The following is a 14,269-nucleotide window of genomic DNA, read 5'->3' on the forward strand; positions in this document are numbered from 1 at the left end:
GTAATTGTTTTCTTTTGTTTCTTTTTTAAGAGAGTTTCTCTGTGTAACCTTGACTTTCCTGGCACTCACTCTGTAGACCAGGCTGGCTTCAGACTAACAGATCTGCCTGCCTCTGCCTCCCGAGTGCTGGGATTAAAGCTGTGTGCCAGTACACCCAGCAATAAAAGTAATTTTCAAAGCTATAAGTTGCTTTTACAGTAAGATAATTATTGTAATGCATAGTAGATAAAAGGTATTAAATGAGAAAAACAGACAAAACCAAAATAACTAACAAAATATTTTGCATAAACGTTATTTAAATAAGAAACTCACTTGACATACAAGTTTTGAATAACAAAGAAACCTCCATTCTTTCTTTGCAAACTTTATGATGGTTCAGAAATCTAGATAGTGATGGTAATCTTGGCTTCTTTTAGTGAAAAGTAAAGACGAAGAGAAAAGGAACAAAAATGAAGAAATTCTCTGTGCGAAGATACAATTGCTTGTGACAACTGGCATAGTAAAAGAACACATAAGAGAAAGGCAGTTCTGCTGTTGGTTCATTTTAAAATTTGCAATAAGACACAAAAGATACAACCAAGGAAGAAAACAGCAGAACCTGTTGTTTCCTTTACAATATGCTAAGTAATATGTCACCCGATTTACACATTTTACTGATTTATTCCTAACACCCTGTGAGAGAAACATTCTTGTCCCATTTTACAGATACTAAACTTATTCTTAGAAGTTAATTTATCCACAGTCGTATGACTTGTCTCTGATAGTGGACCTGAGATGATAAGCCAGTATTTATCTAATTATGGAGGATACATGTTACACTATTATGGAAACAGTAGAGGATAGTATTTAGAAGAGTCCAAAGGCTCCCAGGGCATTTCACAGCTGTGGCTCATAAACTGCTCTCTAGATTTGGCTTTCAAAGTAAAAAGAAATACTTTAGCTTTAACAGGGTGACAAGTTTTGAGAGGGAGAGAAAGCTCAAGGAAAAAGAGCTTTCAAAGCTATAAGCAGTTGGCCCAGGGCCATGAAAGCACAGTGTGTAAAATATTTGAAGGTTAAAGGATCTCTATAGACTAAAAGACTAAACCAATTATTTTTGGTCAAGTTACTAAGAGTAAAGTCCTTATACATGAAAAACCAATTAGCCTATTTATCTCTGCACTTGAGATCTCAGCTGCCATGCCTAGGTTGTGATTATAAAAACACTTACTCATCACTTGTTTTGACCTTATATTATTCTAAATGCATTCTGTTTGACTCTAACGGCAATTCTACAGAAAAGTAGTACTATAGTCCCTTTTGGAGGGACTAGGTTATGTTTGACGTCAGCGCTCACAGTGTTTACAATTATATTGTACAGATGTAGCAGTAGATGAATAATTACAATGACTAAGTGTTTTACTCAATCATTTAGATATTTAATATAATCCTTTTCTAAAATGACTTATCTTAAAATTTCACTTGCTAAGCTTATTTAAAGACTGTTAGTGTTTTCAATGCAGTCATCTATCATCAACTAATTGGAATTTCATTCTGTGGGAATAGTATTATTTTATTGTGTTACAGATGGTATTAGGTTGAGGAGGGAGTCTGCAGGCATTGGGAAGGATAAAAGAAAGTAGGGGTACTCAGGTATGTTCACAACACATTTATACCACATCATTAAAAAATTTTAAATAATACAAAGGTAAGTATAAAAATAATCTAAAGGATTATAATCGAAAGGAACTCATGAATTTTATTTAATGATCTTATATATTCTACAACCTATGGTTCAATGTCATGCATATGAAACACAAAGCTGTGTGTTACAGCATAGTTGCTGATTTATTGAGCAATTTAAGTTATAACTATCTGATGGCATATGATCAACAAAGTTTCTTGTTAGTGTTATTTATTTCTTCCTTTTTATTTTTTTTTCAGTGCTGGGGATCAGACTTAGGCTGTGCTTGCTAAGCAAGCTCTCTACCAATAAACTAAACACAAGTCCTGAAGAAAAGTTCTGATACTCTGTACAATGAGAAAACATTATTGTGCTTTTGTATTTCAGTTTAGATTGTTCATTTTTTTACCTATAGTGATTGAAATTGATATCCAATGCATAATATGGACTGCATGATTCATATATATGTATGCCACAGCTGAAATCGATGCAACCAGCATATTCTAGCAGGAACCCAGGAATTTATATAAGAAAAGAATTTTTCTTTATAACAGTAAACATAAAATATTGTTAAATCATACAGAGAAAATAACCAGATTTTGTAAAGTAATAAAAATGCCAGAACTGTAAAATCTTATAAATCTAGGAATATGTGCAAATTAGAGATATTGAAGTAATTATTATAAAAGTAAACCAACATATATCACAGTTAAGTTGCATGCATAAAGGGATTTAAGTTCTTATACTCTACTGAAGCCCAAGTATCTGGACGAAAGATCAGGGCTCCAGAAACATTTTCAGGTTTGTTTTTATCTGGAAAGCGCTAACTGTGTTATTGATTTTTTTTCACATTCAATAGAACATGAATTTTGTATAAATATGAGATCAAAGAGTATTGAAGCTTTCAAAACAAATAAGGATAATGCTATATGAACTTATGTGTAGACTTGAATTTCACTTGTGTTTTGGAAAATTAACAAATATAATATGAAGTGAAACAATTTTTACATATTACAGATCATTTCAAATGGTCTATGATACAAATTAAATGAAAACTTAGAAAAACAGGATTTATTAATATAAAATACCTCAAGATGCATATTTTTTATGTTTACTTTTTTGAGAGTTTAAACATGCTATATATTTTTGTTCATATAATTTTTTATATCCGTAAACCATTCCTAAATTAAAATTGAGAGATAATAAACATATTTGGTACACATGACTATAAAGTCACCTGTGACAAACATAACCAAAATGACATCTTTCAAATTAAAGTACTTTTTAAAATCATGTTCATTTAATACTTTATCATGTAAAGTTCTGCTACATTTGAAAATGTTTTCTTTAAGACATAACTTTCTTTAAACCATTTAATAATGACAAAGGCCCAAATGCTCTGGTTTAATATACAAATTCAACTTTTAAAGGTTATCCTTAACATCTTTAGAAAAAAAAAAAGATCAAAGTATCCAACATGATCAAGAGAGTGGATGAGTGAGGAGCCTTGATTTACATAATCTAATTAAAGAAGTACTGATGCCGTGAGTTTTAGAAATAATTTAATTTGGTTCGTATCAAAGAAGACATGTAAAGGAAGGAGAGAGGGCAAAGGCACGTTTGTGGGTAGCACTGGTGGCTGGCACCCTACCTCCTATCTGTGAAAGAATGCATGCTGGCATTAGCTTTGGTCAATTCATCTGTGATTTCTAAATTAATTCTGAAGGAAACCATAGCTTACTTGAGGATCCCGATGAGGATCTGCGTGCCTGGCTTTTTTTTTCTCTGTTCACAGACAAAGCACTTCCACTGGTCATGGAAAAAAGGTCTAAATCCGTGTCTTCTCTGCTTACAAGTCTTGCCTGGGAGCAACAGGAGAGAATGTATACAATCATGAAACAAAATATGGCATTTTCTGAATGCAGCTCACATTACCCCAAATAAACAAACAGGCTCTGTCAAACAACCTTCTTCAAATGATACCACAATCCTTTATTGCTGCCCAGCCAGAACAAATGCACTATGTCAAAGCATTTTTTGCAAATAAGAGCCGATTTTCAAATTGAGGTTCGCTATTTGAGTCTGTACAACAAAAGAAAACATTTTAGTACAGTAATTTTCATGAAAATCAATCTTAGAAGCAGTGGGTGAAATTACAAACAGCTTAACCTCACTTACTGACCAAGTATATTATTTAAAACATAATTAAACATTATTTTCTATCAACAATCCTTAACATGAATTTTCCATATTGGTGTATCACTGCATCACAGACTATATCTACTCTTCTATTATAACCATTGTCAGTGTAAAATATTGCACTTTAAATTGTCTAATTTTGAGGTAATGTTAAATATATAGTAATTTCAAGGAATATTTTATGCACCCAAAGGATTATTCAGTCATCTGAAATTACAGTTGTACTCTTATTACTATCTTATAGTGATACTCAGCATCAAAAGAATTGCTTGTTACCTATAGGATGTTCTCCTACAGAATGTCTTGTATCATTAGGAATTTATCAAGACTGAGCTGTGAAGTGGGGAATATGCTGTTATAAAAAACAAAACAGCGTCTAAGTGGATGGGATCTACCCCAAACCACTGCATAATTGGATTCCTATGAGAGAGTATTGTCCTAAATGTTTGATGGGAGGAAAATTTAAACACAGTGAAATAAAGACAAGAAACCACGACTGTGGTTAAAAGCTATCTCTGTGTAATGAGTTACACAGACTCAAGGAACCATACCACCTCCTCCCCTCCCTCATCTTCCATCTCCTCCACTTCCCTCCCCCTCCTCTCCCTTCTTACACTTCTCTGTCTTCCTCTGTCTCCCCTTCCTCCTCCTTTATCCCTCTTTCTCCTCCTCCTATCCCTCCCCTTTCTTCTTTGAACTCTGCTCTCTTCCTGGCTGCCCTGGAACTCTGTAGTGATAAAATTACAAGCATACACCAAATCTGGTTTGCCATTTTCATTTCCTTTCTTTTCTCATCTTCTCATTCTCACTCACAAATGAATGAAAATATTTGTGTGTTTTTCTCAAATAAACATAATTTTAAAGTTACAAAATTTGTGCATATTTATGTTGTATAACACATTTTAAATTTGTATACACTATGGAATAGTCCCCAAAAGCTATTGACCTATGAATTAATGAGCAAACTTTTCAAGCCTTCCGTAAACAAACCTTTGGGCCATATCTGAAATTCAAACCATGAAACAGAAAATCAAATTTTAAAGTGCAATTCAACAGGAACATATAACTTCACATAAGTGTCATCTAACAGCTTAAATTTAAATGTGTAAACATTTTTGTTTTACTTCATGGGAAGACAAAATGGTGGGATCCTGGCAGCCTTCTACAGAAAACTAGAATTTCACACATAGGTTCAAACCACGACTGTCGGTGAATCTGGTATAGCTCATAGATTATTAATGTTTAAATTCCATATCTGACACATTGGCTTTAGCACTAGTCTATCAGCTAACAGAAAAACTGTAAGAGAAAAGTATGTCTTTTCTGCTATATGCTTGTTATCATTGGGATATGAAGTATCTCCCCAAAAGGCTTATATTTTGAAGGTTTGGTCTGAGCTGGTAGATCTAGTCTGCAGTGATTGGATCATGAGGCCTCACAGAATCTTTAGATTAATCTATTGAGAGACTAAAAATCTATTTCTATAATTGGGAGATGGTGCAAAAATTGGAGGTAGGGCAGAGTTCAAAGAAGTATGTCACTATATCTTATCCTGGGATCCTTCCTGTGTCTCTCTGTCTTTCAGCTGCTATTACCATAGTTCCAGAAACACAGACTCTAGTGACTTTGGACTTAAGCCTCTGTAAAAGTGAGGCAAAAGAGTCTTTCCTTCATCAAGTTTTTTTTCATGTTATTTGCCATAGTGACTGAAAATCAGACTGAACATGAAAAAAAAAAAAAAACCCTATTCAGTATTTACTTTGACTCCACGGGCTCCAGGACTGTGGTGACTACTGAGGATGACCAGTCATATATGTCAAATGATGCAGTGTTTACATGTAACTTAGAGAATCCATCGTTATAGCTTAAATCATCTATAACTTACTACTAACAACTAACACAATATAAACTCTACGTGGGCAGATGTTCTAGTGCATTGCATGGAAGAGAGTAGGAAAGAAGTGTTTACAGGTTCACCACACAGGGATTTTCCCACGTATCTCATTCTTATATTTTAAGTCAGTCAATATGAGCGCAGTGAATACAAAAGGATAACTGTTTTAAAAAATATAACTAACCACAAATGAAATATTTATGTTACGGAAATATGTTAAACATCATGTTAAATGATGGGATAATCTGACTCAATTCAGATAAGAATATTCTAAATGAAGTTCAGTACCAATTATTGACTAAACAATAACTTTGAAAAGATTTTTTTTAAGTTTTGTTTTCTGGACATTTCCTTTTCTTTTTTTTATTTTTCTTTTAATTTAATAATTTAATTTAATTTTACATATCAGCCACGGATTCCCTTGTTCTCCCTCCACCCCCCATTCCCATCTCCTCCAGGGCAAAGACTCCCCTGAGGATTGAGTTCAACTTGATAGATTCAGTCCAGGCAGGTCCAGTCCCCTCCTCTCAGGCTGAGCCAAGTGTCCCTGCATAAGCCCCAGGTTTCAAACAGCCAACTCATGCAATGAGTACAGGACCTGGTCCCACTGCCTGGATGCCTCCCAAACGGATCAAGCTAATCAACTGTCTCACTTATCCAGAGGGCCTGATCCAGTTGGGGGCTCCTCAGCTTTTGGTTCATAATGCTCAACCATACCACAAGGGCACTTGCTCAGCTATGTTCATAGCAGCATTGTTTGTAATAGCCAGAACCTGGAAACAACCTAGATGCCCTTCAACTGAAGAATGGATAAATAAAATGTAGTACCTATACACAATGGAATATTACTCAGCAGAGAAAAACAATGACACCATGAGGTTTGCAGGCAAATGGATGGATCTAGAAAAAATCATCCTGAGTGACGTAACCCAGACTCAGAAAGACAAACATGGTATGTACTCACTCATAGGAGGATACTAGATGTAAACAAAGATGACTAGACTGCTACTCACAACTCCAGGGAGGCTACCTAGAAAACAGGACTCCAAGAAAGACACAGGGATCGCCCAATGACAGAGAAATGGATGAGATCTACATGAACAACATGGATGTGAGTGGGGGTAATGAAGGGCAAGGGTCGAGAGAAAGAGAGCTTAGGGGAGCGGGAGATCCCACCTGGATCAAGAACAGAGAGGGAGAACAAGGAATAAAAGACCATGATAAATGAAGACCACATGAGAATAGGAAGAAGCAGAGTGTTAGAGAGGCCCACAGAAATCCACAAAGATACCCCCACAACAGATTGCTGGCAATGGTCGAGATACAGTCTGAACTGACCTACTCTGGTGATAGGATGGCCAAACTTCCTAATTGTCGTGCTAGAAACCCCATCCAATGACTGAGGGAACCGGATGCAGAGATCCATGGCTAGGCCCCAGGTAGAGCTCCAGGAGTCTAATTCGCGAGAAAGTGGAGGGTTTGTATGAACTGGAATTGTTGAGACCAAGGTTGGATAAAGCACAGGGACAAATGGACATTTCTTTTTCTAGTCCACCTGTGCAGTTCTGAAGCCCGCCTGCATCTCACCAAAAGGATGCGAATTTGAAATAGAACTATACAAATATTTAGAGTCTGGTCTACCTACAACTGCCACAACTTAATCAACAATAAAGTTTTACAGTATTTAGTAAGGGACAGGGACAATTGTCTAATCAATATGATGTAAAGAAACATTTACATGCATTGTACTTCTTAAGTGAAGGCATAATAATATTATACTTCAAAAATTTTGTATGTATTTTTCAATGTGTATGTTTTGCCTGCATGTATGTCTGTGTATTGCTTGCATGCTGACATAGGATGAGGCAGAAGAGGGTGTTGGTTCCCCTGGAACTGAAGCTACAGACAGGGTAAGACTCTAGGTGGGTTCTGGGAATTGAACCCAGATCCTCTGCAAGAGTAACCCATGATCTTAAACACTGAGCCATGTTCTAGTCCTTTAGTATCATACTTCAAAAACAAATAACTGTCTGTTTATTACCTGGATTTAACAATGTATTTCCCACTCAATATTAGTCTCTAAGGTTATAATGGAGGTGAAAATTCATGCTGTCTAACAACATCATAACCATTGTAATACTGGTGTAAAAAAAAAAATCTGCCCACACAGCCATGTCACATAAAACCATAGCAATATAATTTTGTACAGTACATAATAATTGACAGTGATAATAAAAGACTTTAGATCTATTGGCTAATGTATTTTTTATCACTGTTTCAGAGTATAGTTCTATTTATAAAAATAAAGGTTGATTATATGCATAAGCAGTATGCACTACACAAGAACAGTTTAGTACATATTTCATATACTATATCTGTAACTTGTAAGAAGAAGTCATATCAGGAAAAGGATCTATGCTATCTAGGTTTGAGTAAGTGCAGTATGTGAGGTTCACATAACAAAATTAATCAAAATGATGTTATTCTTCTCAGTAAGTGTCCCCCCTGTTTTCTACTATTTTCTCAACTAATATGAATTTCAACAATTTCCTCTAAATTGTTTTTTTCACTGTATGTTGTATCTGTAAGATCTAAACTTATTCTACTCCTTTTAAGTGATTCAATAATCTGCAGATTTTGCAAAATCATTATATATACTTCAAATATTTCATCAATTCAACTTAAAAACTTCACTTTTACTTATGCAGAGACTGAATTATGAAGATGCTCTTTTTCATAGTAGGTGATAATCATTGCATAGATTCCTTTTCTTATTAATAATGCAGAATTAGTAGGAAACCATCTTAGATGGCAGTGGGTAAGTTACGTTACATGTTTTAGATAGCTCTCTATATAATTTACACGCAATGAAATACATAGACTTTAAATAAAATTCATTGTTCAAGATTCATATTTTTAAAGTTTTCAATTAGAACTTGCAAGGAAGTTGTGCAAAAACAATACCAAACATTTCCTTGGTAATCTACACCTAGTTTGACCATTAATTTGTTTATGACAAAAATAGAATTACCTTTGCTTCTTACAAGCCATGAAATTGGCATGTGGGATGCGAAACTCCTAGCTACAGTCCCTGTTCTGTCTTGAGTAGATCTTACAAGTAATATTTGTTTTGGTTGTAGTTCTATTACTCTTCATTATATGTTTATATCATTATAACTTCCATTACAATCAAGTGAATAAACTATTTCATTATTCCAAAGAACACCCTTTACTCTTGGTCACCCTCAGGCTAATGAGCAACTACTGGTATGGTCTCTATTTAGCACTGTGATGTTCAGTATGTTATATGAGTGAGATTGCAGAGTATTATACCACACAACAGTCTGAGGTAAACTCTTTAACATGGTGTTGTGTGTGCATGTTAATGTTGCCTTGCTTGTTGCCATGCAGTCACTTCATTTTAAATCTATTTAACCTGTGTCCACTGTTATATTTTCACACACTGAGTGGACTTTGGTTGTGTTAAATTTTGCAGCTATTATGCACAAAACTACTACAAAAATGTGCTGTATTTAAAATGAATATGTTTTAAAATTTGTTCAGAATTTTATTTTATTTTGTATTTTTTGGTATTTTTTTTAAAATTTATTTAATTTTTTTCATTTTACATACCAATCAGTTGCCCCTCCCATCCCTCCTCCTGTTAATCCCTCCACACCCCATTTATTCTACCCAAAGGGTAAGACCTCCCATAACAAAGCCTGGTACATTCAGTTGAGGCAGAACCAAGCCCCTCCCGACTACAATAAGGCTGAGCAAGGCATCACACCAAAGGAAATGGGCTCCGAAACGCTAGCTCATGCACCAGGGATAGATCCTGATTCCACTGCCATGGGCCCCTCAAACAGACCAAGCTACACAACTGTCTTCCACATGCAGAGGGCATAGTTTGGTCCCATGTAGCCTCCACAGCTGTGAGTCCAGAGTTCGTGAGTTCCCAGGAGCTTGGTTCTGTCTGTAGATTTTCCCACCATGATCTTGACCCACCCGTACTCATATAATCCCTCCTCCTTCTCTTCGACTGGACTTTCAGAGCTTGGCCTGGTGCTTGGCTGTGGATCTCTGCATCTGCTTACATCAGTTACTGGATAAAGGATGATTACAGTTAGGGTATTCACCAATCTGATTACAGGGAAAGGCTAGTTCAGACACCCTCTTCACTATTGCTAGGAGTCTTAGCTGGGGTCATCCTTGTGGATTCCTGGGAATTTCCCTGGCACCAGGTTTCTCTCTATCCCCATAATGGTTCTCTCTATCAAGATATCTTTTCCATTGCTTTCACCCTCAGTTCCTTCCCCATCTCAATCATGATCATCCTATTCCCTCATGTTCTCATCCCCTTTCTCTCCTCTACCCCCTCTCCCCACCCTCAGTTTACTCAGGAGATCTCATCTATTTCCCCTTCCCAGGGAGATCCATGCATCCCTCTTAGGATCCTCCTTGTTACCTAGCTTCTCTAGAGCTGTGGGTTGTAGTCTGGTTATTCTTTGCTTTACACATAGTATCCACTCATGAGTGAGTACACACCATGTTTGTCTTTCTGGGTCCGGATTACCTCACTCAGGAATATTTTTTCTAGTTTCATCCATTTGCCTGAAAATTTCATGATGTCATTGTTTTTGGCAGCTGAGTAATACTCCATTGTGTAAATGGACCACATCTTTTTTTATCCATTCTTCAGCTGAGGGGCATCCTAAGTCTTCCTCAAGACTCAACTATATCACTCTTTTTTTTTTTTTTTTTTCGAGACAGGGTTTCTCTGTGTAGCTTTGCGCCTTTCCTGGGACTCACTCTGTAGCCCAGGCTGGCCTCGAACTCACAGAGATCCACCTGGCTCTGCCTCCCGAGTGCTGGGATTAAAGGCGTGTGCAACCACTGCCCAGCAACTATACCACTCTTGGGCATATACCCCAAGGACACTTGCTCTTTGAGAATTTTAAATTTTGAGAACCTATTTTGATCATATTCAGCTATCTTTGTACTATTTTTTTTTAACGAATGTTCATTTCTTTGGGAAAAAATGTGCAGTAGCTCATCTATTGCACGTATGTTCCTAAATTTTCTTCATTAAACTTCTCTAATTAAAAAATAATTAAAATATAATTACACCACATCCTCCTCTACACTTTTCTCTTTACAACCACTCCAATACCACCCTTCATTACTCCCTCTTCAAATTGATGGTCTTTTTTGCAAAATTTAAAATTTAAAACTCACCTTTTTTATTGTTACCTATATGACATTATTATATTGTTGGATACATTTACATGTAAATATATAAATACAGCCTGCTGAGTTTGTTAATGTTGATTGTGTATATTTGATTTCAGGGCTGATCAGTCACTATTGGAAAAACTATTAGTGGGATCAACGCTGGGAAAGATTGATCATCCCTCTACCAGTAGTCATTGGTTGTCTGTATTTGCTTAGGGTTGGGCGTTCTGTGAGGTTTCCCTCTTCTCTGTCAGCATGACCCACAACATGACCAGCATGCCAAGATATTCCCTACAGGTTTAAGAGTGGCATTCACGATGTGGTAGTAACCAAGAGTTGTCTAATTAGACTTAAGGCACATTCAACAGGATGAAAATCAATATCTGGTACTGGAAACCTAGTGAACTTCTTGGGACAAGTAAGATCATGGATCATATAGTACTACTATTACTTTACTACATTAGCATAATCCCTAACTATAATCTAAAACTTACCCTTATACCCACAGACAAGTGTGGTTCTCACACTGAATCAAGACAAACAAAACAAAACCTTCACTTTGCAGCAAACAGACCATTACAGAAAAATCACAACTGACCATAATTCAGCGATCATGGTGTGCTCAGCCTGAATGGATGCCATCTACAGTATAACTACTATACCTAAGCCTCAGGGAAAATCATACACAAATTGGCTTTTTAGATCCCATTCCCTAAGGTGCAATGCCTTAGTCAGCCTTGATGCAGGAGGGAGGGGCCAGGTCTGGTCCCATCATGGTATAACAGCCTGTGCTGACTACTCAAGGGAGGCCTTACCCTCTATGAGGAGGGGGTGAGGGTGGGATGGGAGTAGGTGGGGAGAGCAGGAGAAGAGGAGGGAGGGGGAAGAAGGGTTGATATGTAAAAGGAAAGAAAATATTTTTTTAAAAAAATTATATATAAAAAAGAAAGATTATAACAGCAGAGGAACAGGATGTCTTCTCTATGGTGGTGTATCCTAGAAACAACAGAGAACTTACACATAATATCTTAACAGTATGGTTACCTAGCAATTCTTGAACAATTACTATACCAGTAGATACGTTAACATGGAAGGGGTAATTCAATAGACATCATATCCCCAAATTTTAAAATCTGAATCTATTTCTAGAATAATGTGAAATATGACTGTTCTCTGGAAAACCCAAGAATGTGATTCATTTATCAATTTAATTCAATTACCAACATACTTTTCTATATTTCCTCATACATTTTACAATATTATAAAATGATATTTTATAATTTCTTTCAATTGTGTAACATGCTTTGGCCTTATTTAGGCAGAGATATTATTTTCTAGCTCCTTTACATGCAGAAATTGACTTTGATTATGCTTTATGCTATAATATTGAAGTTTGATAAGAAGTATACATAATAATTTTTATCTCCATTATTAATAATTTGTTGCCTTTTAATGTTTTTTTCCTCCTTTCTTAAAAGTGGCCATTAATGAATTTGTACAAAAATATAGCTAATTACACACACACACATATATATATATATAATTATGTATATATGTATTTATTTTATAATTATGTACAAATATGTATATATGTAATAGTAACAGTCCGATGTACTAATACTTCTAATGTAATATGCATGACACTATCACAGAGGAATTTTACTAAAATACAAGAAAATATTTAATGAATGATAATTTTGAATAGGAACATAGACTTTTTCCCTTCCTTCCTCTCTGTCTCTCTCTCTCTCTCTACATATATATCTATATCTATACATATATATATGTATGTGTGTGTATGATATATATATATATATATATACACACACACACATATATATATATATATATATATTAGACATATATTTAACAATTATTGTTCAAATTCAGGGAAGTCTTACAAAATTGTTCAAGAAAACACTATGTAAGTGCTCTGACAGCCATAATATTATTTTTTAATCACAAAGAAAATTATCTTTGGAAATGAAATTCTCCATGGAAAACAAAATATTAATCCATTTTCTTGATCAATGTAGAATCTGAGCAAGGAATATTTCTTAGTTTTCATGAATGGGAGGTGTTATCCACTTCCATCAACTACAACAGAACCATATACTCACCAGCCATGACGCCCTCTTTCAAAATATCTGAAACAACACTGAAATTTTTCCCTTTTATGAGATTCACTTTTCTAGATCCCATTTTGGCCACATTCCTCTATTTACAAAGTCTTTCTTCAAGCAGCTTACAGAAGAGTGAATTTAACAAGCATATGCCTTCCATTTTTTAGACTACACTCTTATTACTACACTTAGAATGTGGCCTTAAAGCTCAAGTAATACCAGAGTATGACTGGACTCCATAAAACTTAGAGGGGTTAAGCTGCTAATCACTTGTTACTTTTAATATGGTTTGATTTTCCAAGCTGGGAACTCATATTGCTGTTGCTTTCCAGTATAATCTACAAATTCAGCTCTTAAAATGTTGAAGAAAATAATCTCATTAAGCAATTTCCCATTCAGAGTAATTTTGTTTAAAAATGGTAACAGGTCAATATTTTTACATCTGTCAAATAAAATTATTATTTTAAACAATGTCGTATTGTAACATTATATTGCAAGTCTAGAAAATATGTTATTATTTTAGCATATGGCATTTGAGGTCACCCCAAAATAGATACAGTTGTGATATTTCATGGCTTACACATATTATGAACATATTTTAAAGTGTTATTTATTGAGTACGTGTGTCCATAACATTTTTCTGTAACTTTAAACATATTTCTTACCACAAGTTGAACTCTTCCACCATTAAGTACATCTGGATCTAACTCAGGCAAGAAGTGATTGCTTCACGGTGACACAAAAGGAAAACAAGGTATGTTATAAATACAGAGTAAGAATATTAAAAAATGCCCAAATATCTTTATTCATAAAATAGAGACGACAGTTTAAAATTATGTTATATATAATAAATGCACACATTACATATACATATATTTCCACTATTATTTATAAATTAAGTTTCACAAAATTATTTTCTACCTAACACTTCAATACTACCTGTCTTTTTAAAAAATAACCATTAATGAGCAAAAACCTTAAAGTACTAACAGTGATAGTTAATAAATTACAGAAAATCTAAATGTATTTTAATGACATTTACTTATTCTTTTCCCCATTTTCCTTTGGCTCTTTGAGACAGTGTCTCATGCAGCCCAGGCTGGACTCAAACTCACCATGTGGTCAAAGGCAAGCCTGAACTCCTGGTTGCTTTGT

At 35.1% G+C, this 14,269-nt stretch overlaps 1 protein-coding gene across 9 annotated transcripts in view; it reads right to left on the bottom strand.

Moving 5' to 3' along the window:
* Window positions 1-14,269, bottom strand: part of Lrriq1 (leucine rich repeats and IQ motif containing 1) — a 187,597-nt gene that overhangs the window by 13,093 nt on the left and 160,235 nt on the right. For all 9 annotated transcript variants that reach the window (XM_052753245.1, XM_052753239.1, XM_052753244.1 and 6 more), the window contains 2 exons: window positions 13,780-13,840; window positions 3,405-3,525 (listed from right to left, as the gene is read on the bottom strand). In XM_052753245.1, the coding sequence (XP_052609205.1) occupies window positions 3,405-3,525; window positions 13,780-13,840 (182 nt within the window). The remainder of the gene's footprint in view (window positions 1-3,404; window positions 3,526-13,779; window positions 13,841-14,269) is intronic.

Source organism: Peromyscus californicus, unplaced genomic scaffold, assembly GCF_007827085.1.
Source record: "Peromyscus californicus insignis strain IS unplaced genomic scaffold, ASM782708v3 Scaffold_24__1_contigs__length_46423439, whole genome shotgun sequence".
Lineage (NCBI taxonomy): Eukaryota > Metazoa > Chordata > Mammalia > Rodentia > Cricetidae > Peromyscus > Peromyscus californicus.